This window comes from Echiichthys vipera, assembly GCF_963691815.1.
Source record: "Echiichthys vipera genome assembly, chromosome: 14".
In the NCBI taxonomy this organism is placed as follows: Eukaryota; Metazoa; Chordata; class Actinopteri; order Perciformes; family Trachinidae; genus Echiichthys; species Echiichthys vipera.
The window spans coordinates 17,143,351-17,169,959 of record NC_139839.1 but is presented as its reverse complement, the minus strand read 5'-3'; the positions used below and the strand labels follow the sequence as shown (position 1 = coordinate 17,169,959).

General features: G+C 41.1%; 3 protein-coding genes across 6 annotated transcripts in view; all 3 read right to left on the bottom strand.

Moving 5' to 3' along the window:
• Window positions 1-993, bottom strand: part of phldb1a (pleckstrin homology-like domain, family B, member 1a) — a 29,972-nt gene extending 28,979 nt beyond the window's left edge. Inside the window, exon 1 of the mRNA XM_083926331.1 lies at window positions 853-993. The gene's annotated coding sequence lies outside the window, so the exon portion shown is untranslated. The remainder of the gene's footprint in view (window positions 1-852) is intronic.
• Window positions 994-4,437: 3,444 nt separating this feature from the next.
• Window positions 4,438-4,970, bottom strand: h2ax (H2A.X variant histone). The gene has a single exon (XM_083927077.1). The coding sequence runs from the start codon at window positions 4,934-4,936 to the stop codon at window positions 4,508-4,510; it is 429 nt and encodes a 142-aa protein (XP_083783203.1). The 5' UTR covers window positions 4,937-4,970; the 3' UTR covers window positions 4,438-4,507.
• Window positions 4,971-6,139: 1,169 nt separating this feature from the next.
• Window positions 6,140-25,627, bottom strand: c2cd2l (c2cd2 like). 4 transcript variants are annotated; one of them, XM_083927094.1, is made up of 15 exons: window positions 25,397-25,627; window positions 24,602-25,027; window positions 13,643-13,738; window positions 13,358-13,477; window positions 12,228-12,338; window positions 11,574-11,687; window positions 11,359-11,449; window positions 11,139-11,271; window positions 10,864-10,928; window positions 10,507-10,628; window positions 9,896-10,067; window positions 9,696-9,794; window positions 9,213-9,346; window positions 8,287-8,503; window positions 6,140-7,778 (listed from the first exon to the last, which is right to left on the bottom strand). In XM_083927094.1, exons 2-15 carry the CDS (start codon window positions 24,941-24,943, stop codon window positions 7,534-7,536), a joined length of 2,061 nt encoding a protein of 686 aa, XP_083783220.1. In that variant the 5' UTR covers window positions 24,944-25,027; window positions 25,397-25,627; the 3' UTR covers window positions 6,140-7,533. The 4 variants fall into 4 exon arrangements, with proteins under 4 accessions (XP_083783220.1, XP_083783221.1, XP_083783222.1 ...); XM_083927095.1 differs by having other exon boundaries at window positions 8,287-8,500; XM_083927096.1 differs by having other exon boundaries at window positions 9,213-9,307.
• Between the last annotated feature and the right edge of the window lie 982 nt (window positions 25,628-26,609).

Sequence of the window (26,609 nt, the reverse complement as noted above, 5' to 3'; positions counted from 1 at the left end):
AGGTAACAGGGACTTCCTTGCCCTGAACCCAGTCAGCACTTCCTCTGGGTAGTATACAGATCCTGCCTCTTCCGCTAAGACTGACATGCCAAAACATGACCCTTTCCCCTGACCTGAAACTGAGTGGTGGCGCTTGTGGTGGCTGAGGGAGGAGTGATGAAAGATGGGTTATACAGATTATCATCATCTACAGCAAAGACTCAGACTGCAGAACAGTCACATTCTCATCTACCAACTTCATATAATTAGCTAAATGCTACTCTGATATGGCACGACCACAGACGAACCAGAACGCATTAAAAAAGAACAACAGGAAGTTGCTGAAATTCCTGAAAGTCTAAGACGATGTACATAGGAAAAGTAAGGCGTACATATTATCTACATGCAAACAAGTCTCAATCATGAAGTATGTCTTGCCTGTTTTTCCCTGTCATGCAGAAATGCTTCACTTTGGAAGTTTTTTTGGCATTTTAAGGTTCAAAATATACTCACTCAGGCGCGTATGCACCTTATACTCCTGTCAGGGAAATACTTCACACACACAAAAGTATTAATTCACAGAGACAGCTGGGTTTGGCTCCTCAACTCCCTCTCTCTTCCTGAACCCAGAGGACTTCCACCTGCTCTTTAACGTGGGCATGCACAAAGTCAAGAATAAACGATAACAACAATGATAATGAAAGTTTGTAAACTCTCACACACGTTGTATGAGTGAGATAACTGGGTCATATTAGTCTGAAAACCATCCTGCCACAAAGCCCCATTATCTCTTTCTGTTTCTTTTTAACTCTGTCTTTCATTGGAACACACACGCACACCATCAAGCAAAAAAAAAGTTTTGTTTCTCATTACCAGAGCTGTCTAGGAACGTCTTCTTGTCTGTTGGGTGATTCAGTCCAGAGATTAAAAACACACGAGACGAGGCATCTTCCCAGCTCTTCATGAGAAAAGTCTCCCAGTTCTCTGCTTGAGGATGAGAAAAATTCTTCCCTGGTGTTGGGGCAGTTTCAAAGTGAAACATTCAGTGCATCCACATACATCTTTCTGCCGGGTCCACCCCTCTGTTCGGCCCTTTTTCTCTCTCCACGTATCATTCTTTTTTCCCACTCATTTGAATCTAACATTGCTCTGTGATTTCCACAAGGCAGGTTTGTTCTCTAAGATCTCTAAATGTTCTCTATACCCGGTGCATACCTTTCCCTTCACTAACACTGATCTAACTTTAGGTAATACTTATTGTTCCATTCATTATTCCATCAAGCTGTAACTAACAAAACATGGAAAAAGTGTCAGGATGGGATCACATCAAACTCACCAAGGATTCAATTGCATTTGTTTGCACTTAGTGGCATTTCACAGACAAATCTTCTCTAAAGTCAGCAATTTATCTGACTTTACATCTCTGCGTCATGCATAAAAATTACATAAATGCTGTACAACCGCAGAAAAAGCTGAGGTAAACCCAGAAAAAAAGTGATCATCACTGTGTTTGCTTTGTCACAACCAGCTGAGAGAATCTGCTAAATGTAGAGCCTTTGACAGAGTGCCAATCAGGAAATTATAGTTATTACAGCCAATGGACATTCAAGGTTTCCCTCACAGGCTGGAATTTTTTTTGCCTGGCTGTCGGTGTTGGACACGTTGTCAAGGCCCAAGTAATTGGTTCAGCCTGTCCTGGGCTCGGTTCAAACTTGATGCGTCATGCTGCTTTTGCCACTAATAAAACAGTCGGCGCAGACAGAAATATCTGCAACTCCTCCTGCGGAACAGTTACGGGCGATTTTAGCCGCATGCGTCTGGGATGTAATGTGGGAAAGAAGTAACCCCTTACCACAGATGACATTAAAATAACTCGTGAATCCCACACACAAAATAATTAAGTATGACTTTTGGAAAGACTGATGGAGCTTCAAGATTTTTCAGAGGTTTTTACTATTTAAATGTCACTGGTGAAGTCTTTCTTTATTTTCCAGCAGGGAACATTGTCATCAGTCTTTTGTGTGGTATGGTGAGTTTGCAAGCGTTGAACAGGCCTTTCTGCTGGGACAATATGTGCAGTGAGCTGTCTGCCTGTTGTTACAAAATGGAAACACACACATGGGCATCAACATGTCACCCGTGATTTATCAAGCATGAAACAGTTGACCCCTGGTGGCAAAGTCAGTGAAGTGCACTCCCACCATCATGATCACCAGGATTTTTCTGACACTTCAGATTAGTTTTGACAGTATCAGTTACATTAGCAACTCTTGGACTGTGATTATAGTCTGATCACTACGGTGTGTAGCTGTCAGTCAAGGTGTCAGCAGCCAGGACTTTCTTTTATGTAGTCTAGTGTGCATTGTTGACATGGAGCTTATTTCAGTGTATGTTTTATTAGGGGTTATTTAGGGTTTCCACTGATTCTTGTATAATAGACAACATACTCTTCAGACTGGACAAAATACTGTAACCTATAAAACACCTATTCATGTGGAATTATGAGAGCTGTCAGTTAAATTTTTACATTTCATTTATATTATTTCATTGTCTGTGAATTTTATTTCACTTATATTCATACATCTACCTCATATATATCTGACTAAGAGTTTATTATTTATTGTTTATTGTTTTTTTTTAATATACTTTCTGTATTTATTTAGCTAAGATGTGTTTTTTTATACCTCCCTCGTGTTTTTGTAAACTGCTGGAATTTTAATTTCCTTATGGGAGTCATCCCAAAGGGATCAATATAGAGAAATAAGTCTTCAGGGAGCAAATGTATGCAGGGCTCCTACACCTTTTCCAAAGTCAAATTTAAGCACTTTTCAAGCATTTTAAGGTGAATGTTATGCTTTGTCAGCATCTTACAGCTGTGGTAAACTACAAATTTTTGTATACAGTACAATACTTAGTATTCACTATACTGATTATTGCACTTGTTCATCCCATTAAATTAGATGGTGTGTTCTATAAACAACCAACATGAGGTTTTGAGATTTCTACAGAAGGATGACCAATGAACGGAAAACTAACCCGAGAGAAATGTAATCAGCTATTTTGATCATCTGTTAATCATCAAAAGTCATTTTTCAAGCAAAACTGTCAGAAAATGCTGTTTTCAGTGTCTCAAATACGGAGATCTTCTTTTCTACGTGATATCTGTATATGCCATCCCATATAACATGACGACATCAGCTTCCCCCATTTCTATATATTTGGATGATGGCGCTTATATTTGGGGTCCATTACTGAACATTGCATGCATCAATTTAATTCACATTCATTGCTATGCCAGCTGCATATTTACTAGAGCAGATGCCACTGTGCTCGTGCTTGTAAACCGGCTGCAGTTCTTTGTTTTTGTGCAACGAGGAAACACCTGGAGCTTCAAGCTCCGAGAACCGTTACAGTGTTATGCAGGTTTTAATCCCACAGATGCACAAACACTGTATTCAGGTCACTTTTACCTGAAGACATCAGTTTTAACAAATTTAATCCCAGTGTTTCAAACAGACTTGCCCTAAAAATAAGATTATACATAAACATGCACACAGCTTCTTAGGGACACTAACAACATATGGTGCAGTGTGATGCACACAGCGTAGCACCATTTGCCAGCCATATGCTGGTAAAATATGCAAGTGGCAAGATTTGCTTCACTCACCAGCCAAAAAACAGCTGTAATCTATTGAGAGGCTGATAAAACATTCACTAGCTGTTTGGCCAGGCGACAAAAACTTTAATTTGACACTAGTGTGATACAAAAACTCTTGCCCAAGTGTCGATTAAACATTTTGGTCCTTTTTAGAGCCTGTAGTTTGTAGCAAGTCCCTTGATTATTTCAGAAAGGATGTGAAATATATTTCTGCACCACAGCCTCCTAAATGATTATCAGTTACTAGTATTTCTAAAAATGGTTGCCTTTCTTTAAGAAGATTTGTAATTGCAGCATTTAACTAACTGGATAGTTTGGGAACCAGTGGTTAAGTAATCCGGTGACTGCTTTAGCTACAAATAGTTTGAACTGCAATGTGTTAAATGCCATGTTGTGGATAATTTAACTATTTCCAAAGGCAAGTTAACAGCAACCTGAAGGTCTTGTTTCAGCAGGTCCTGCCACACCTGCAGTGCACTAGTCAGCATGGGCCATGATGTTTTTCCTACCTGTAATGGCCTTTTTATAGTCTGTGCTAATGGCCTGCTGGAGGGCCATTGATAAAAACTAGTTTCTCTGTGAGGGCCCAGAACTCACTCACTAAATGCAGGAAGCTGTGGCCTCTATTGGTCTAGTTCTGTGCTACAGTCATAAAACTCACCTGCTAATGCCTGGTGCTAACTTTCGTCACAGAATTAGCAAGTAGCTTTAGTTAGCCTGAACTAAACAAATGGTGCCGACCACTTTTACAAAACAAAGGTTTATTAAATAACATTGCGAAAACTGAAGACAGACATGAAACATTGCTCTTTCGATGAGGGTGGGTGGCCCTTAAAAGGGCCTTTGGGGTTAAAGTTAGTAGCCAGCAGGCTAATACTCCTGGGACTGAGAGGAGGCCTTCTTTCCCGCCTTGCCGGAGCTCGGTGCAGCCTGGCCGGTCTTCTTGGGGAGCAGCACGGCCTGGATGTTGGGCAGGACACCGCCCTGAGCGATGGTCACACCGCCGAGAAGTTTGTTGAGCTCCTCGTCGTTGCGCACAGCCAGCTGCAGGTGGCGGGGGATGATGCGGGTCTTCTTGTTGTCTCTGGCGGCGTTGCCAGCCAGCTCCAGGATCTCAGCGGTGAGGTACTCCAGCACGGCAGCCAGGTACACCGGGGCTCCGGCGCCGACTCTCTCAGCGTAGTTACCTTTGCGGAGGAGACGGTGGACACGGCCCACAGGGAACTGAAGACCGGCGCGGGAGCTTCGGGTCTTCGCCTTGGCGCGGGTCTTGCCTCCGGTTTTGCCTCTTCCAGTCATCTTCGGTTATAGAGTTTGTTTTCCTCAAAAACACTGCACTCGTAGGTTTGGGGAGGAAGAAGCCGAACAACCTGGATATAAACCCCGGCTTTGTCCCGCCCCGAGACGCGATTGGCTTTTGGAATGAAAATAGTGAAGTGTGATTGGCTCTGAGAGGTCAGAGGGGACCGGAAGTAAGTGACTATTGGTGCATCTGCTCTGAACTCGAACCAATCACGATGGCTCTGCAAAAGACACACATGGTATTGGCTGTGGTCTGAGAGGCAGACACAGAAGACCAATCGAGTACCTTCCCTCCAGCTTTAAGTTGTTTTGGCGCTATTATTGTGCAGTGAAAGTAAAGCACATTTTGTATCTGCCCTCCCTAGGCTGCTGCAACAACCACGTTTCCCCACCCGGGATCATTTATGTTGTAATAATAATAATAATAATAATACTTTGACTTTTATTCAGGACGCAATGGAAGGTCCATAGTACCATTAAAAAGTAGCACAATGTATACAAAAAGACAGCAATTCACATATAGTACCATTCATATAAATAAACATTAAGATAAAAAGGTCAATAACCTTTACCTGTACAAACTTGAACGCCAATATCTCCACGGTCTAAAAGACAACTTTGAGACTGACAACCTGAACATATATCGATATATAAGATGAATCTATTATCGTATCTCTCGAGTATAGCTTGCCTGTGAGAATAATGAAACTGGTAGCCTACTCAAACTTATTCACTCATTGGCAAAAAAAGAATTAACAGCCTGTGTTATTTTGCTGCCTTTTATCCCAGTGTAGGTTCCTTTGAACCTAAATATAGCTCATTTTGTGTTTACGCTATAAAACCAGCCTTAGGATGTTTCCTCCTAAAAAATAAATAAATAGCCAGAAGATATAGTGATGCTCCAAAAATAATTTATTTGCAATAAATTAAACATTTCAAATATAACCACAGAAATCATTGTTTCACATTCCAGCCGTATATACATATATATATATATATATATATATATATATATATATATATATATATATATATATATATATATACATACATATATATGTGTATGTATATATATATATACATATACACACACATACTGTGTAACTATGTGCCTTTAGACATTGACTGTTAATTTCTATAGCATTTCCAGTTTGTTGTAGTTATGTAAAGCACATTTTACAGCTGTTACTCCACCTGTGATCCTTTTAATAGCTATTTTATTTATGCAAATAACCCTGCAAATGTTATCAAAATCCTTTAATTTGGTTGTTCTGAAGTCTCATACTCAATGCAGTCAGTTAAAATATTTTTGATTTTCCCTGACAAAACAACAAATGGACAAAAATGTATGTTACATACTGGAACTGTGCAGCTAGTTTCCTTATATCTTTGATAGCAGTTTAATTTCTGGCCCTGAGTTTGTCCAATTCATCATCACATTGTCGTAAACTTTGAAGATCTTGTTGCCATTACTCAGCAGCGACCTCCAAGTTCCATTTTTTCCAATCTAAACTGCAGAACTGTTACAGTATTGTCACCCACGAGAGACTTACATTTATGTTATTTAAAAATGAAACGATTTTGCCTGCAACCCATGCGAAGCATTTCTCACAATGTTATGCAGTCTTGCTGCACAGTAATGACAGTTATTGCAATAATGAAATGTCCAAATGAGCATCAACTGAAGTCCCTATAATTAGTGTAGATGCACTTTTGACATAAATGAAGTCAACAGAAGCCACAAGCAGAGCAGGACCTGATCATCTTTACAGAAAAAAGTTCAAACTTATTGCCCAGGTTAAAAAGTCTACTGGAAGTCCTGGCTGGTTGAAGTTTCAAAAGCAAACATAAAATGCATTATGATATTCCACAGAAAGTACCTTTTATGAACTAAAAAGTACAATAAATATATTACCTTTTTTGCTCCTTATATAAGATACAACACTGAACAACATTCTAAAACCAACGGATAAGAAATTATGAATAGATTAAGACAGATTTTTACTTAAACTATGTGTTCAAAATTACATTTCCGTGGAAAAATCACACAGCGATGTCTCTATTTTACAGTTCAATGTCACTATGATGACTTGTTTTTTGGGGGTAAAATAAATAGCACTTGTTTTATGAGAACCATGTAAAAACAAAAACTGTTAACAACCCAGGAATTTTACACGTGCTGTTAAAAAAGAAAGAGAGACAGTTCAAAGTGCAATCAATAGCCTCACTCACATTTTATATCGTTAAATCGTTTCACAATCTATACTCCCATTATAGTTTTTGTTCAAACAGGGCACCAGGCTTTTCACTGTGCCCTCACAGAGCAGCAGATTTCTCCTTGACTCATAATCACATTTTAACTTCTGCAATGTGATTAAACATGACTTCTGTCCTGAAGGTGCAATGATGTCTCTCCAGAGGAAAGCCCTCCCAGAGGTCTCCTCCTTTCAAGATGTACAGGTGATAACCCGCCCGGGGTGTTCAGCCTGTCAAAGACTGGACTCAAGGTTTAGTTGTTCTTCCGACAGAAATAACAGAGGCCTTTAAACAATGCTTAAGTCAGGATGACCCGTGTCCTGCCCTAACAATGATAATCAGTTATCCAGTGAGCTCGCTCCTCCGTTGGTGGCTTTGCCTTTTGATTTGCCTGACGAGCGGAAAGAGAAGCGTTTGATGAGACGGCGGGAGAAGCTGCCAGACTTTTTACGGCTGATGGTTCCAGCGGCAGCGAAGTTATTGCCCATGTTGGAGAGGTCTTCGTGGGATTGGCTGAGGCAGGACTCCTTCTCTCTGTGTCTTCTGCGGAACAACAGCTTCGTCCCACTCTGTAGAAAGCCCACTAGAGGAAGCAGACAGAATATGTCACTGTAAGCTGTGATCCACAATTACAGTATTGGGATCTTGTTGAAAAACACTAACCAAACACCCAACTACTAATTTTATGAATGAATTCACGGACTTCACGAGATATCTCACTTATCAAATTAATATTTAAATAGAATAACACTTTTGTCTGGTTGGTTGTGTGCTGCAGCATGACCTCTAGAGGGCAGTAGAGTCTCATGTTATATAATTGCCCAGTTGAAGTTTGGATGTTATGTAAGGCTATAAAAGATTTGCATGTGAAATAAAACAAAATGAAATAAAAGGAAAACCGTTTTTAATAGAACAGCAGTGAGCTATGAAAATGAAAACCTCTTTAACATGGAAAAAAATAATCCAAATCTATTCTTCAATTTAAGCTTCAATGACAGGAGAAGTGGCAACATGCTATCAAACAATATGTTAATAACTGAATATTGTGCGTTTGGTGCACAGACCGACCAGGCGGTAGAGTTTGACGTTACCTTTATGATCCTTGAGGCTGCGGGTCTCCAAAGCACCGGTGGAACCAGTATCTGATTCCACATCGTCCACAGAGGGACGCTCCGACACGTCGGACGGTGTGGTTTCATCTGGGTCCTGGTGGTGCCCCATCCCATAATGGTTGCCATGCATAGCTGCGTCCATGGCTGCAGCGTAGCCGCTCGATAACGCACAGTCATCTCCCGAGAGCGGAACCTGCTGAGTGAAATAATGTCATTTTGAAGAATGTCAGCACGGTTAATTAAGGGATTATAAGAGTGAAGTGGAAATGCAACAAAAAACACTGCTTTTCACTCTTACACTTTCAACTTTCATGACGAATGCCAGTTTTGTGCCAAGTTTCAAGTGTAGCCTCCGGCACTGACTACATTACTACAGTCTTTCAGGCAAAAATCAGGACTAAATTTAGATCATACAAATTTTGCATCATTGTTGTTTTAGATTCCTTAACATTAAGATCCCCTTAGCGGACGCCATTTAACGTTGAAAATTTAAATTATGCCATTGTTTGTATATGTTTCCCTCCTGCCCTGACTTCTCACTTTTTCTAAATACCTATTCTGCACATTGCTATATTTTCACAATGATAGAATACAACATTTGAAAAACCAAATAGATGGGTTTTTAATTGTTCCACACTTTTTAGCTTATACACTGCTTATAACTCAAAACAGTATCAGATAGCTTAGTTAATCAAGATCCAAATAACACTAAAATATTTTATCTGCAAAAAGGAGCAAATTAATTATCAAAATAGCGGTGTAGAAATAGCTGTGCAGGTAACTGACGTGCACACAGTTTTCAAATATTAAAATAAATATACTGTATTCAATAGGGATGAATAGCTTTGTGATGCCACAAACTCAACAAGCCACTGCATCATTTGACGCAGATTCCATCCTCTTACCTTTGACACGCCCGAGATGATCAGCGTGCTCCTCTTTGTTGGCGTCTTCCGTGCTACTTTGGAGGCGGACTCCGTCAGCTGCCGAATGGCCGTCTCTGCAACAGGATCCAGGCCATTAGACAGGCGGCTGCTCTCTGAGCAACAAAAACACAAAGATGTAAATCAACACTATAGAGACTGCCCTATACACCTTCCAAAGAGGTGCATGTGTTTGAATGGATTTTTCTTGCAGTGTACGTGAATTTAAAAAAGAATAGTTTATCAGAAATATATACCAAAAAAAAGAATATCATACAGTATATGTAGTTAAATCTGTCAAACACTCACTATTGTATTCAACAGTCTGCTCTTAGCAAGCAGATGCTAGTAGGGCATGATGTGTACTAAAAAGTGCATTCCTCTCATCTACATTGCAGCTTGCTGCTTATCCTGCTTATCCTGCTTTGCATTCGTTATTTAAAACAACGTCAGTCTACAACTCACTGCTGAGGTTGGGGCTGGTGCTGCTCCGGCCATCTGACAGGATGATTGGTTTCTTCTCAGTCACCTCCACTTTGGACGGCGAACGCAGGGGGGACTCACCTGAAAGGCATCATCAACTTTTTAATATCATTGTTATTATTATCAGATCTACCCTGTTGTAGATCTACCCACAATGTAATACTTTACTCCTGTACGTTCACCTGGACTACGGTCCAGCTTCAGTCGAGACTGGACAGTCGTAACGGTGGTGACGATTGTTCCGTCTGGCATTATGGTTCGGTCCACGTCGACTTTCTTGGTGGGGGTTAGTGAGGAACGAAGTGGCAAAGCATTGTGGGTGCTGCGGGGCTCCTCTGTTTCCACATACAGCAGCTGCAGGAGTCAAAAGAGAAATCTTTATTTAAATAATAAAAGCGCATGGGGAGGACGGGCACTTTATTTCACATCTGGACCTGCAGGGAACATTTCAGTAGATTAATCAGTGTAGGTATAACATGTTGCAGGAGAGTTGCGGGACAACAATAGCCTGCAAGATAAAGCAGATGTTTATGTTTTCTTTGAAGAAATATGGAGATTGCAAGAAGGAAAGTGGGTGTTAAAAAAGGACCAGAATAGATCTGAGACAGCAATCACAGGCATGACAATGGACTATGTATCAGCTGTTGTACAACACTGCCTCTCCTTTTGTGGTGAATCTTTGTTTCATTCCAGCTTGCTTCATGTTAGATAATAACATATGATGTAACTGCACACTTCAAAGCAGGAGATTGGCTTTGAAAGAGCTTTCCATCATTTTTTTTACAGAAATCACCTCTGCTGTGACGGTAGCGTTTGGTGCCAAGCCGTGGCGGGGGCTTATTGACAGTGTATGTTGTCCAGTGGGAACTTTGCACCGGAGGTCCAAGGTGATGGAGGCGTGGCCGGGCAGGAATTCTATCAAGTTTTAAAACAAAAAGAAAGTCTTAACATATTTGTACAAAACAGCATGCTCGCTAGATCTGAGGCCAATACGGGAGCATCTCCTGACATTTTATACATCCCAAAACACATTAAAGTGAGCCTGCCAACAGTGCATTTTAGATGATTTTGCTTAAGCAGTCTAAACATTCCTGCTGACCAGGTTTCTGAACAGCAGCCAATACTAAATTGCTATAATGCGATGCCTTACGTTCCCTTTTGCCGTTCCGCTCCAGAAGTCTTATTCTCAGCTCTTTGGTCTCTAGGCCCAGCTCCCTTCAACAAACAGGAAACAACTGTGTTAGAATTCAAGTGAAACCCCACTATGCAAAAATACATTCACTGGAAAACTGCAACTTCTTTCTCACGCTGAGAAATCTCTCGTATGACATAACCAAAACTGTTCTAGCTGGTAGAGAGAATGCTTTTTCAGGGCACAATCAAGACACATTGACAGCAGTTTTGAAGTCATGGCTGCCATCTTACAGAGAGATTTCTTCGCTCCATTCCAGCGGAGCGTTGGAGTTGCTGGGCACAGACAGGAAGCGGGTTGTCCTCTCCGTGGCGGGTTGGTCCAAACTCAGGACACAGCACAGCTCCTCAGATCTAGACCATTGACCTACATGCACAAAGCTAGACAGTGAGACCTCGGTAGTCTGCGGGAAGTCAGGCGGAAATTATCTGACGCCGAGGGAAAATATCTGACCTTTACTTAAGGTCGCCGTGAGCTGCCGGAGCAGTAGTCGTCTCACCAAGACACTCTGGGGTACAGAGTTCAATAGATGGTCCATGCGGGCCTGGGAGTGTGCAGAAAAAGGGTGCAGAGCAGCCAGTCATAGCAATGCATTTGTTTCAGAAAAAAAGGTCAACGTTAGTTTATCTTATTGTTACAAAGGGAGCAAAAGAAAGACCATTTCTAACCAAAGGACTGGACACGCAAGTCTTGAGGTTGAGGACCATGGCTGGCTGAGTGTTGAACAAAGTATCCTCTATCAGTCCCTTAATCATATCCAGGTCTGCCCCATCCTCGGCACCCTGAGACAAGAAATAAGCATGGTTTTAATAAATTGTTATACCTGATATTATCTTGCTTCTAATAAAATCCCAGAGGAACAAATAGAATTTAATTAGTTATTGTTGATATCATCTAAAAGCCATTTAGTATGTTCAAAAAGCATCTTTGGGGGATTTATCCAATCCCAATATCCCATACTTACATTTGGATTGACTCCAAAATATAACATTTAGACTTTATATTCTTGTTTGAGATTCAGTGCGTGTCTCTAAGAACTGTCTTAACTGTCTGAATTGATTTAATTGAATTAAATGGCATGCATATTTCTAAAACTATATTCAAGAATGGCATATCCTCACGACTCATGGTGAATTTAATGAGGTGGAAAGTGACTCACATGCAAAACATCACATACTGACTGAGATTTATGAAGAAATTTAGACAGAAAGCGTGAGCAAAATGCACGTTATTTGAATGTATGCAGCGTATTCAAATAGGTTCAAAAACCTCAGAGGCCTCTGCTGCCGACGATATGAGGCAGACATAGCATATGTTCTTACCTGTCTCTGCAGCTTGCATGGAGACACGGTCAGAGTAAATGAAGGATGCTTGGAAAGAGTCCAGGACATCAACAGACCCTCGTCCTCCACCTCCTCCAGACACACCACCACCTGACGGAGACAGACATGGGTCAACAGCCAGCATGCATTTACTATAAGATTTGCAGCCTTTGCTTGCTTTGACAATATATTTTACATTATAAAACCCCAGGTAACATTTAGAAGCAGAGAACATGCAGAGGACGCTTTGTTCAAAATATTAGATGCTGTCACATAACCTGACTCCGCCAGATGGATTGATTCGCATGATTTGCATTTGCTCAGAATATCCATCTGGGAACTCTCTTGGAGATCTTTTGGGAAGGGGCAAAAATACCGGTTGCTGATTGGATAAACTATCTGTCTATCAGGCCAAATCAACCAATCAGATCAACGAAATGTATGATGTACGAACAGAGCGTTGGGGCAAAGCTACAACAACATGTCGGTAATGGATATTTGCTGTTTGTGTAACGCAAATGAACGGATAAAGGCACAATTTCAGGTGCCCGGTCCATAATCCAACAGAAGAATCAAAGAGAAAAAAGCATTAGTGAGCGGCTAGCAGAATTAGAGCTACCTCTGTTGAAATGTGTCTAGATCAGGTCTGATTTGCATGTGTTGTGTCACACTCAAACCCGCCTCATGACCAACACTGATTGGACATTTGCTTCCAAATTATCTCAGTTACCAGACTGATCTGCGAATAAAATACAATGGAGCCTGCAAGATCAGGATGGTCTCACAAGGATAGGAGTCACATGCAGTTGGAAAATGACTTCCACTATGATTATCCTCCTAAACAAAGTGGGAAAACAAATGCTACTAAGACAAGAAGCAACAGGACTTATGGGAAATGGGTTCTTAGTTTTGATAAATACTTGTTTTACTGAAATAAGTTAGAGGCTATTTGATTGTCATAACTAGTAAAATATACGTCTCATTTAATGACAATGACAGCGATGGCGGTGTCACATGTGATTCTGTACATTTGAATAACAATGCAAATGATGCTCTGAGGTTCTCATTTGTTTGAGAGGCCTGCGCTCAAATGTGCAAATTGCAAAAATCCAGGCGGTGTGCTTTTGTACCTTTGCAGTCATTGGTGCTATAGTGATCTGATACGTGTCCATAGAAACTGCAGCGTGTGACTGCTGGGTGACTGTCACGGGAAACGTCACTGTGTCCACCCAACATTTACAGTGTAAAACCTGTAAAACGAGAAGACGTTGACAAAGGACAACACTGAAATGGGAGAAAATGTTCACAGACCTTTGGTCCAGGATGTTTGTCATGTATTTCCCCAATTAAAATACACTGGGTGACTTTAAAGTGAAGTCACTTTGTTACAGCTGTAACGGACAAAGATAACTTACCATTCTGTGTGCTGATTGGTCAGTGCAGGTCACACTATCTATTGCAGAGGCAGCAGATAACTGGAGGCTGCTGTCAAAAGTGATCTGGATGGAGCTCTGGGAGAGACGGAGGAAGAGAGCAAACAGCCCAAATATTACATAAGAGAAAGAGGAGAGACACTTGGGGATGACATGAAAGATTTTGTACTGCACTGATACAGCCTTTAATGCAGTTGGGTAGCATTTAGCCACAGTGGATGGATGGATTTCAAGTCCATTAGTGAATGAAATTGCTGCTGTATCGTTTGAACTAAAATGCAGATTAACTGGGACGTTTCACAAATTTTAAACATGTTTGGAATCAAAAATCGAAGAATTTAATTTATCTTTGCTTTGTCAGATCATTGAACTCACATGTGTTACCGATCACCTCATTCACATCCTAATCACACAATGCAATCCCTGTAAATCAACACTGCCTTGTGTACGCTTCCCTACAATAGAAACCTCACAATCTTTGCAGCAGCAGAAACAGAGTCAGGATTATTAATGTGTGATTACTTTCTCATGCTAAAACTCACCAATACAAGGAGACACTTTTAAGTCTGATACAAAAAACATACATGAATCAATAAACAAGACTCTTGTAAGGTGCCATAATGTGTATGCCAACAAACATGGGGCTGTTGTATTTATTATGCAAGGCAAAGCACAACTGCAGCTCTGTGGATTTGTGCGTTCAGATGAAAAGTGCCTAAAGATACTGCCCAAAAAACCCAACCTTACAACACATGTTTAACCTAAGGGTGGCAATGAGTATATTCAAATGTGAGCTTCTATAATAATACAGAAGTTGTGGATTCCCCCTCTAGATCAGGCAGCCTCAACCTCACGACAGCGATCATTATCAAGACTGCAGCGGTCAATGCTTAGTCATCATGACTACACAGGGCAGCTTTTTCTGTATGAGTGTCGGACTTGGTAGACAGCACTAACAAAAGGAATTAGTATCTCAGTAGTAAGAAAAGATTCACCAGAGCCGTGCCAACACCAGTGGCCTACTATCACTGTGTGTGTGTCTGTGTGTGTGTGTGTGTGTGCGCGTGTGTGTGTGTGTGTGCGTGCCAGAGAATCTGTTTCAATAGACGGCTTTAACTGGCTCAGGAGATGCAAGTGAGAGAAAACAAATCCCCTATTGTCAGGGCATATGTTCCTCTAGATCTAAGTCCAATCTCTATCAAACACAACGGTGGAGGCGAGGCAGAGGTGGGAGGATGATATAACAAAGTGTGTGCTGTGTGTGTGTCTGCCTGTGTCTCAGGAAGGCAGGAAGCCAAGTGCAATGCTGCAAGCTCACGTAGACTCCCTGGACTAACACGGCGGCCACATGACCAGAGCGTACAACCGGCTGTGTTTACTTCGGCTGGTTGGAGCCTCTGAAACTGCTCATTCACCCAACCGTTCATTACATTCAAAGTGCAGAACAAATATGATGTGTTGTATTTCAGATTGAGTGGGGTTAGATAAGCTCTTTAATCACCTGGTTCTGATTGTGTGTTACTAAAGGTTTGTGTCACTGCAGTCAAACACCACTGGCATCTTTGCATGAGGCAAACTGGAGTCAGTACAATGATGTGTGCAAATACTCCTAAAAGTCAGTTTTTTGGGACATGCACATTATTTTTCTGCATTTTGCCTTTATTAGAAAGGTGAGAGTGAAGATAGAGACAGGAGATATTGGTATGGAGTGTGGGGTATGACCATAAACTATATATAAATATATTAATATGTATAAAAATATGTATATATACACGCTTTAAATACAGTCTGTGGGTATGACATCTACAAATGTCTGCGATGCCTGTGGTACACATAACTACTAGGTCACCAGATGCCCCCCAGTATTATAGTTTTCAAGCCTAAAAACCCTCAAGTCCAGACCTCAATTTATGATAAGCGAAAGTACATTTACAGCACAAATTTGGGTTTTGTGTAAAACATGCAAATCCATGACAAAGCCAAAGTGACAACTTAATATATATTTTGAATGACTTTAGGACATACAGCAGCACAGGCTTGCCTGTATATGTGTCAGTCAAAATCTTGCATGCGTGACAGAGGGTTGGACCCTAAAGTCTTGACTATCAAACTGCTTTATGGTTTTCTGTTCCTTAACAGGGCGTTTACGCAGACATTTTGCATCCATTGGCTTCTTATTGTAGGTAGCCATCTGGTGCTCTGCGGTGTTGTGTATCCTCCTGGCGGAGGCTACAGAGCTCATTCTGTCATGGAGACGGTAATGCTGGCAGCGTAACCTCTGATTCGTCCTTGTGCGCCACCCTCATTCAACTGATTGTGTATACGGAAGGTATTTCTGGAAAGAGAGTTCCCGAGGTCATCCATGGTGTCACTTCAGGTTTGTCAGAGTCCTCCCCTTTGGGTGCGACTGGCTGAACGCCTCTGAAAAGCATCTGGGTCAAGCAGAAATACCCCCCCCCCCCCCCAAAACTGTGGCTTCCAATAAATCATTTGACATTCATGCCTTGTAAATTCTTCTATTCAAGACATTAGGCTACATACAACAAGCACTAATGACAAAACAAATTAGGTTCTTTTGTATGTTTTTTTTCTTTTCTTCTACCCCTGTTAGCTTGTTACAAATGTTAGCATGCTGACCCTGCTAACAAAAAAAAGCAAACTCTAAACTAAATTGGTGAATGTGGTAAAAATTACTTGCTAAATATCAGTGTTAGCAGTGTCTAAGTAGTTATAGTAATGTCAGCATGCCATTGTTAGCATTTAGCTTCACAGTGTGAGGCTAGTATCGCTAACATTGACTTAACATGGCTGTAGTAGACTCGTTTAACTGTAAGCTGCTGAAATGTAAACCGATCCACCCATTAACCATCAACAGGGGTGAAAGTAGGTTTTTTTTTCTTGCCTGTACTATCATATTGACCCATAGTGCCCGCGCAGTGCGAAAAATACACTTCATTATTTATTATAGTCTACTCATCGAGCATTTACTAGGACTTCTTATCACTCTAGAACTTTTTTATCGCATTACTAGTTTGAAATTCTCAGACTTTGCAACAAATGTCTGTCTGCTAAAACACTTTGATTACCAGCTGCGCACGTTGGCGCAAGAGCTGGTTAAGCAGTATGTGCGCTGTGCAGTCCGCTCATTGTCTGTCCAGCGAAACACCGCACACACAAAAACAGAATATTGAAACATCAACATATATATATTTCTGCTGCACGGAAGGCATAGACACAATTCAGAGACAGTTCAGCATGAGTTATATGCAATGTATATTGGGGAAAACGTGTTGCTTCTGATAATTTGACGTTAGCAGGTGTGTTGATTTGCTGAAAGTGCAATTATTTGGAGACAGTATATCTTTCTTTACGATACGGCGCACCCCCTCCAAATCTTTTAATGGTACAACGTACCGGCCAGTACCGCCTTACTTTCACCCCTGGTCATCAATCATGCAATGCTGGATTTAAACTGATTTACAGCAGGCATGTGATGTTAAATTTCCAATTTGATGAGAGCTGCTGGTCTAGTTATACATAAATCTACTAAATGTAATCTGTCAAACGCTATACATTACATTTATTTAGCTTAAGTTCAGTACATTTAAACGAGATGGAACAAGACTGCAAGGACTCCTGTTAAATCAGCTACAAGGAGTTTTTAACTGGTTATGAAAACTCAATTTAATACTGATGTCTCTGTATGACCTACTTAAGAGAACAAAACCATCAGTGAGAAGATTGGCTATGTCTGTATAGTTATTCTTAATGCCTGTCCCTGGGTCCGATTTCTTACAAAATCAGACTAAACGAATGATGCCATGAAGACGAGAAGGGCCTAAATCAAGATTTGTACCAGTATAGAGAGGACTAAAAGGTAAAGTGATAGAACACCAGTGAAAATGGGATTTGGAAGCATTCAAAACCGATCATTAATGGCCAACTTCCTCATAGACGGGTATGCATTATGTTTATACCATTCATGAGATACATTACGAGATGTGTGGTTATAAGACAGACAGCTGTGGTTAAAAAATATATATATATTGAAAATATGAAAAATATATCTTTTGCTCACTTACAAAACAAATGCATGCGCAAGCCAGATCAAGATCTGTACGCCATGAGGGAGAGGGGCTGCTGAAATCAACACAAAATGAAAGTTTCTTGTAGTTGCTTTAGACATTTAGGATCCAGCTTCCCTTTACAATTTGTTCAGGTACTATTACAATAATACATAGTATTTGCCATTTTAAATGCTAAAGGGTCTCAAAGGAGCAACATTTTGTCATTCAAGTAAAACGGGCGAATTTGAATTTCATCGGTGGCTGTAACTAACGTTAGTTTCCTGCACTGACATCGCAAATGATTGTCGAGTACTTGACGTTTCCTGTCATTAAGAAGAAGAAATCTACTTGAACATAATCACATGGCATTAATCATCCACCAGCAGCTCACAGTCAGAGAGGGAAGAAGTGAACTGTGGCCTCAAGCTAATCACCAGGCTCTTTATAATTGCAGATCTTGAATGGACAGATGAACACTCGTATGCTTAGTCCTCCTCTATCACCCGCTCAACCCAGTGACGATGGCTTCACATCATGTTTCAGCTGCAGATGCACACACAGTCCTACGATGCTATTATGATCTGCTGGTCTGAAGAGGGAAACCAGTTCAGTCCTTCAAGCCTCCTCCACGAGGAGACATCTGAATAGCTACATATCTTCCAAGGCAAGATTATATCCAGTACAGCTGTACATTAACACTTCAGCAGACATTTTCTCTGGATAAACAACTGAGTCATGAAACAAGTGGAATTATGGGATTACTGTCCAAAGAAGGTACCTTCTTTTCATGCTGCTGAACAGATTCATGTGTCTTTAATCTCTCTGTGTAAACGGCTCATGTTTAAATGAAACCACAGTGCAAATCACGCTCATGGCTTGTGTTTAATGCACATTAACCATTTGACACATACAGCTACATCATTATCATGCTTATTGTTATCGAAGTACTACAGTTTTTCTCGAAGGCTTTTTCCTGCTTAATAAAACTGGGATGCACGTTGTCCTCATCATTCCCTCCGAAGCTCAACTGAAGTGATCCCTTGCAAATGCAAACATACTTTCTTATTGGGTTCACTCTTTTTTCGCACTTCTTTGCAAAATATTTCACACAGATGTTATTCAAGCTGCCCAGAATCCATTGGTTTCACTATGACAAACATTAGCAAGCAATCTGCTCACAACTGTTATCACTAGTGCACCTACATGACACTCTTAGCCACAATTATTCACTCAGCAATCAGCCTGTATCCAACCATAAAGGTGCTGTCTTTGCGTTGAGTACAAGTTACTATATTGAGTATATTGAGAGTATTTCTGCTTACTGCCAAAGTATTTGAAAAGAATGGCATCAATACATTTGGTTTGTCCTACTGTATTTCAAAGTCTACATGATTTTGGTTTTACAGTATATTTTTTACATACACAAGCATGTAACAGAATACAATCAAGGATGCACCAGTTTAAATTAATAGCTGTATTTTTTTTATATTGCAGTCAAATATGTAATAATTGAGAGAAGAAATGTATTCATTTGGCCACAAGGTTGGTTTTTGTTGCATGTTTTAGATGTCTTGATGGGGTAAGAGCCTTTAGGTCAGAGTGTCTCAGTGTAGACCTAAGAGCTTACTGTTCAGTGTTCAGAGTTTACAGAGGCTGTAAAGCAATCGAGAAACTGTAAAGTGTTTAAGGGTATACAAGTAAATCTAGTCAACTGGTGACTCCATGGAATTTGTGTGTGTTTATGCAGCAAGCGGACATCCTTCTACTGACATCATTGCATATTACCAGCTGCAATGAAGCCTCAGGCCAAATCCCTGGATTACAGAGGCACTGAAAGAGAGCGCAGGATGAGAAAAATCAGAATCGTAGAAATGCATATCTCTTGTCTTAATATGTTCAAGGAAGAGGCTGAATGAGTCACTACCACTAACAAATTGTCTTTCCAAAGCCAAACGATACTTTAGCTCAGGGGTGCCCAATCCTGCTCCTGGAGAGCTTCTAACCTGCATATTTAAGGTTTCTCCCTGCTCCAACACACGTGAGTTTAATGATGTGCTCGTTATCAAGCAGCTGAAGCTCGTCGAAGGTTTGATAACCATTAGACTCAGGTGTGTTGGATCAGGGAGAAACCTAAAACATGCAGGGCAGTAGCTCTCCAGGAGCAGGATTGGGCACCCCTGCTTTAGCTTATACTGTTTTCCGCTGTTTACTATATTTATGTAACTACTCCCGACCTTCCTGTCAGGATTCAGTCCCCTGAAGCATTTTTTACTCTCATCTTGTTGTTTTGAATACTGGACTTCAGCGGTCAGGGTCAGTTCTCCCCTCAGGACAGAGTGTTGTCAGACAGCGTTCTGACAAAACTCATGTGAGACAGCTCGGGCTCTTCTGTAAGCGTTTACATGATCCCACAATAGTACTGGAGGGTTCTTGGCTTACGTCACTCTGCTGCAGCGAGCAGAATATTGACGATGACGTTTGAAAAGAGTGTGATTCGAAACTACAGATAGTGACCTGCTGATTCTTGTGAAATCTTCAGCAAAAAGTTGATGGAAGATTGTGCAGAGGTACAACCTGATGAACACCAAATACCCACAGTAAAATGTGTAAACAACAAGAGCAAAAACCGTCCTTTTCTGACTGCTACTGAAATATCCATAATGTTCATCCATATTACTGTGAACAGCTACATTCACGGAGTGACTGGAATGCAGCAGAGAAATCACAGATCCTGAAATAAATATTATGTTTCTCAACGGACCTAAGAGCGACTTAAAATCCATTATGTGTATGATGCTACAGATAATGGAGAGAAAATGAAATAAGATCCAGGATGTTTGAGTGTTATATCCTTCACTGTCTACTCTTGTAGCCAGATGTCTTACATGAATACTGCCTAACCTAATGAAAGTCAGGGAAGCCAAAAGACACAGACTAGTACTTCCAGGGTAATGGAAGAAATAATTAAGACGGTATAAACGATATGACATACTCCCATATTTAATTTTTCAGCAAGAGAGTCAATAAGAGTATCCCCCAAAATGTCCAACTAGTACTTTAATAGTTGTAGGCTTGATGCGGTAGTCAGTGTTACCAGTGTTACATGGTGTTTGGACATACACATTACATTACATTACATTTCTTGCCCACCATACACAGAGTAGCAGGAGTCAGATTACACTCATCACGTAACGAGGCGATGGCGGAGGATTTGGTGTCAAAGTGAAAAGCAAAGAGCAGAGTCAAATGAGTTATATCATATATATTTATATTGTTATAATAGATTATCAGTGTGTTTTCTTGCCAGATTCACTCACAGCCCACAGAGAAAATAGACCATAAACTAGACAACAGGCTCACCTCACCACTCCGCACCGCTCTGCTCTGTGGCCTCCTGTCTCAAGCCAATGGCTGCCAGTATGGGCAACACAGCAAAAGCTTGACCCAAGAGCTGGAGAGGCACTGCTCCAGTGCATTTGCGGTGTAATCCGAAACGCTGGTGTTGTTACGTGTTTATCACTTCACCATAGCATCCCTAAATACTTGCTGATTAATTTTCTGGCAATATACTAATGAATTCAGCCCTACCTGTAATGAGTTCATGGAGGATACAATTACCTTTTTCTCACACAGGTCTCACAATGTGTTGAGTAAAAAGCAGAAGAATTAAAATGATTATCAGGAGAAAAAAAACCATAACATAAACACTAAAAAAAAGTCCATCTTATGCTTGACCCAAACATAGCAGGGGCCTGCAGGCAAAAAGGGTTGTAAGCATACTGTGCAGGCTCATTGAATTTGCCTTTATTTGGCTAAATTTCAATATAATTATTTAAAGACCTCTGACAGCATCAATCTTAAATGCTGCAGAAGTACTTAGGTTAATGACATAAAGGGTAATCCTCACATGAAGACACTGAAGCCGTATCTTTGTGCCGTGTTCCTACTGAGAAGCTCATGTTTTGCCAGATGTAGAAACATAATCAGGAAATGCAAGTTACAGGAGAATGAGACCGTAGTCTGGGGCTGGCTGCTCTAGTGCTACTTTTTTCCACGACAACATGCCTGGCAGGTGGCAAGCGCTGTGTGTTATATGCAAAGAATGTGATGTGACTCACTCGTGGCTACTTTATACTTGCTATAGCGCCACAAACCCCCACAGCAGGTTTTTCCAGATTGTTTTTTAGGGAGGAGGTGAAAACTCCAAAAACAACAAACCAAGTTACAACTCTGAGTCGAAACAATACAGACAGAAGGTTACCTTCTATTACATGTTACGACATAATATTGAATGCTTTGGACACCAAACATGCAACCTTTACAGACAGTGTCTTTAGTTAGTAGGTCGGCTGACTCCTGGAGGTTTATCTACTACTCGACAAGGCCTGGTTGTGATTTGTTTACTCAGTATCATGTTCAAAGTTTCATTAACAAACTCAAAAGTGATTTGCATGCGCCCCAGACACATTTGGAATAACAGATTGCTCTGCACGCTGACACAATGACTAGCAGATATTTTATTGTGATGAGTGATCTTGGGAGGCTTTGGCTCGCAGTCTCGATTCACAAACTAAACACCACATGGACAGACAGACTCCGTCTCCTACACCACAGACGCAAATTATATTTTATTATATTATCATCTTCTTTTATCACAGCCGGGTAAAAGTCATGTATCTACTGGGTTTTTAAAGCATTTCAAAAGCGCAAAGGTCATACAGTCATCATAGATCAGACCCATGGAGGAAAATGAAGGTATGAGGTTCTTACATACAAGAAATATCCATAGCAACCTTCTTTTTAAAAAAACACAGCTCTTAAATTGTCATTTCTAAGCCTTCCTTGGGTGTTTTGTATTACCAAGTGACTATAACATTACTAATTGTATCCCAAGGTCAAGTAGTTGTATGAGAATTTCTTTTTCAACCTGGAAACTCACTAAACAACTCCAAGTTCACCCAGGGTTCACTCCAGTGTTGTGGTGTTTCTTGGTAACTGAGAACAACGAAGGTCACAATGGATCAACTAATCACGGCGTTGTAAGATAAGTCAGCTGGCACGCTCCAGTTTACCCACATATGTAAGGGAAGCAGTTCCACAGAGTCACACTGCTGTTCGCGAAACTCTCATCACCAGCACATAACACTCTGATGAAGACAGATACGGCTAGCTTCACGCTGCATACCAACACACGTGGTACGCAGAGAAAATACATACAGAACACTCGACTATGAAGGATTCACTTAAAGAAACATGAGCTTGTTTTTGCTCAGACCAGCAGTACTAAATACCAGTTTGCACAGTATGTTACACACATGTTACAGCGTACGCGTCACAAGACAGACTGTCACGTCGTTGTCATGGAAGGCAATGTCCTCTTTGTATTTAATGATGATGATAATGTCAGACTTTAAAGGCATACATTGACATTTTGGCCTTTTCTCCCGGAGACTTAGTTGAGACAATCGATAGCACTCTCATATATATTCTTATATAGCTAGAACCAGCAAGCAGTTAGCTTAGCTTAGTATAAAGACAAACAGAGGGAAATGGCTAGCCTGCGTTAAAGAACCCACCGCCCTGCACCTCTAAAGCAATTTCCCAAAATGTCAAATTATTCCTTATATATATCACAAATTATCTAAAATATAATTATTTTTTAATGCTATGAACACTTTTTTTATTTTACAATTTTCTCATAACCGTAATCTGGAGAACAGAATCTTGTAAAACGATAACACATGATGATTATATTATCACAATACACCCCCCCCCCCCCGAATTTGGATATAATATGAATACTGAATTATGGCGACAATAACTAATATTCTGTGAGTTACAATGTCACATTTTATTTATTTTAGTTTAACTCCTGTCTATTTGTTAGCAGAGTATCTAAAAATAAAAACGATACATTTGAGCAAGTTGGAAGCAGTATTAATTACATGGTTTGGCTAAGCTCCAAGTATCTTTTTTCCAAACCAACATGTAACTCTTGCACCGTCCCTGAATGAGCATTTCCCCTCTCCTCTCATGTCCAAGTGTTCACTTGGACATGAGAGGAGAGGCTTTTCAATCTGCCATGATGGGGTGACCCCTATGAATCAGAACGTTCAGAGTGTTTTTTGTGGATTGATCTGACCCCTTTAAACTCCCCGCCAACGCCAACCCTCATCCAACAACACACACAGTTCCTGAGGTGTTGGGGGTGTAGAGGATCCAACCCCTTTTCCAGCGCTCATAGGAAAGACTTTGATTCACACAGATCAAAGGAACTATTTGAAAAGGACAAAGACCTTTAAAAAAACTCACGAAAAGCCACGACTACCACCTGTCTGGATTAACCACCACACTGACTCCAATATCTCCTGCTGCAGTTTTAATACAAATTGATGAACTTGAGGGGATGAGTTTGCAGGAAAGCTCGAACAACCATTCTTCTGTCTTTAGCAGCAACACACATTTTGCCTCTTCCCACCGTGCTCGACCAACACATCCATTTCCCCTCGCGGGCCGGGGTATCGGTCTATTTTTATCAAGTGTGGGTGTTCATGCTGACTGGTTTTGCCTCTCCGCCCTTATGTGCATTGATTTAGAGCTGTTACACAACGCTCTGCCGCCCCTTCCTCTTACTGATTAGACACTCCAGCTCCCACACCTCCACCTCCCTGCCTACTCACACACTTCCAGCACACATGGGCGCACCAACTGTATCAGCCCTGATAAACTATTTATGCCTCTGCTTAGTAGAGCAACATTAGGCATGCTCATGTACACGCACCGCCATCGTGTTTATTCAGATCTTCTTTTGCAATATGATTTGTGCCCCGTCTCCTTATATTCACGGCTTAAAGATCTCAAATGGGCAGCTTACCCCGTGCCTGCAGGCTTGCTCATTCAGAGCTTTGACCCAGGTTTTCTGCCAGTGCTCCCTGAAGGACTTGAAGGAAAACAGAGAGGTCAACAGGCCTTTAACCCCGGCCTCAGACGCAGGTCCTCCATCCCGGCCCGAGCGGAGCTTCACCAGGAAGCCCCACGCACCTCCTGCCTGGCTCTGGTGGGGCTCTGGTGTGAGGGAGTCCCGCTTGGCTTTCCTCCTGGAACTCCACAGTCGCAGTACGGTCAGTAAGTACTGGAGCAGCCATCCCAGCACAATGAGCAAGGAGGTCAGAAAGAGACCCACCAGACACAGCCAGCCCAACTCCTGGAGCTCCATCACCGTCTCCTGCAGCCTCTCATATCACCAGGTCCGGATGGAAATATCAGGACTGCCAGTCAGAGGGGATCAGCTCTCTGTAGCCTATGAGTGACAGCAGAACACAGTCATATTGATCCAGGGTGTAATAATAAAGGTATAACTGAGGAATAAGCCAGATGAGCACGCAGAGTGTGCACCATTATAACTTTAATTTGATTGTTTTAGTTCACGTTTGTACACCTCGTGTGTGTGTGTGTGTGTGTGTGTGTGTGTGTGTGTGTGTGTGTGTGTGTGTGTGTGTGTGTGTATGTGTGTGTGTGTGTGTGTGAAGCAGAAACCCATGCACTAAATAAAACTGCGTAAACGTTACGTATATATCCGAGATTGAATGTGCATTGGCAAAGAGGAGGATGGAGCGCAGGGGACGGACAAAACTCACATAAGCAATCGCAGCTTCATAATGAAACCTACCGTTTAACTTAAATGGTCCGAGCTGCAGGCTGCAGGCAATCGAAAGCAAGGCATCGGTAATATGAAGCTGCTTCATGGCGTTGTGCTGCCACCAGTGAACGTGTCTGTCCCATCCCCGGGTCTCCAGCTGATGCCTCTCTGATGTTATTTATCGATTCAAAATGAAGCCTCCTGCTCGCTGATGGTGCATTACGGAGCCGGTGGCTGTCAGCGCTCCGCCGCTCAGACCCTCCTCCCTCTGTACCCTCTCTACAATGATGACAGGGAGCAGCAGCGGCCCACAGGCGGCGCTGCAGGGGACGAGCGCAACAGTAAAAACAGGAAGTGACGGACAGAGCCTTCAAAATAAAAGCAGAACATTTTAAAACGACAAAAGAAAATTCATTTTCAAAACCGTTTTCGACCTATTGACTTTGGGGTCATTTTATTACTTGCCTATATGCTTGTGAATTATTCACACTTACAATATTGGTTGCATTATTACACAATTTTGACCCTGTCTTTTAGAGGGGGCTTTAAAATCTAGTTCAAAAACCTTAATTACTTTAGTTGACTTTGTGTTCATATGGTGCATAATCCTAAATTGAAATTGTGCCTAATCAAATCAAACACAAATTTACACGCATAAAACTGGGGACATTCAAAATATGAAAATATAATCTAAATATGAAGGTACCATCTATTTCATGGTAACACTAGTAGCAACTTTTGGCCTCTTTTTTCAATGGTACAAACCCTTGATTCTAATCCACCCTAATCCCCCCATGCCAAAAGGCTGGTTGGACGGATTTAAAAAAGAAAGAAAGACAGACAGACAAACTGACAGACAGAAAAAAGAAAGAAAAAAAAGACACACAGAAAGAAAGAGCGAAAGAAAGAGACAGACAGAAATAAAGACAGACAAAACGAACAAAGAGTGAAAAAAGACAGACAGAAAGAAAGATTGAAAGGAAGAAAGACAGAAAGAGTGAAAGAAAGGAAGAAAGTGAAAGGAAGAAAAAGACAGACAAAACAAAAGAAAGAATGAAAGACAGAAAGGGTGAAATAAAGGAAAAAGTGAAAGAAAGAAAAAGACAGACAAAACGAAAGAAAGAGTTGAAAGAATGAAAGACAGACAGACAGACAGAAAGAAAGACAGAAAAAGACAAAAAGAAAGAGTGAAAGAATGAAAAAAAAAAAGAAATAAAGACGGACAGAAAGATGTATTTTTTTC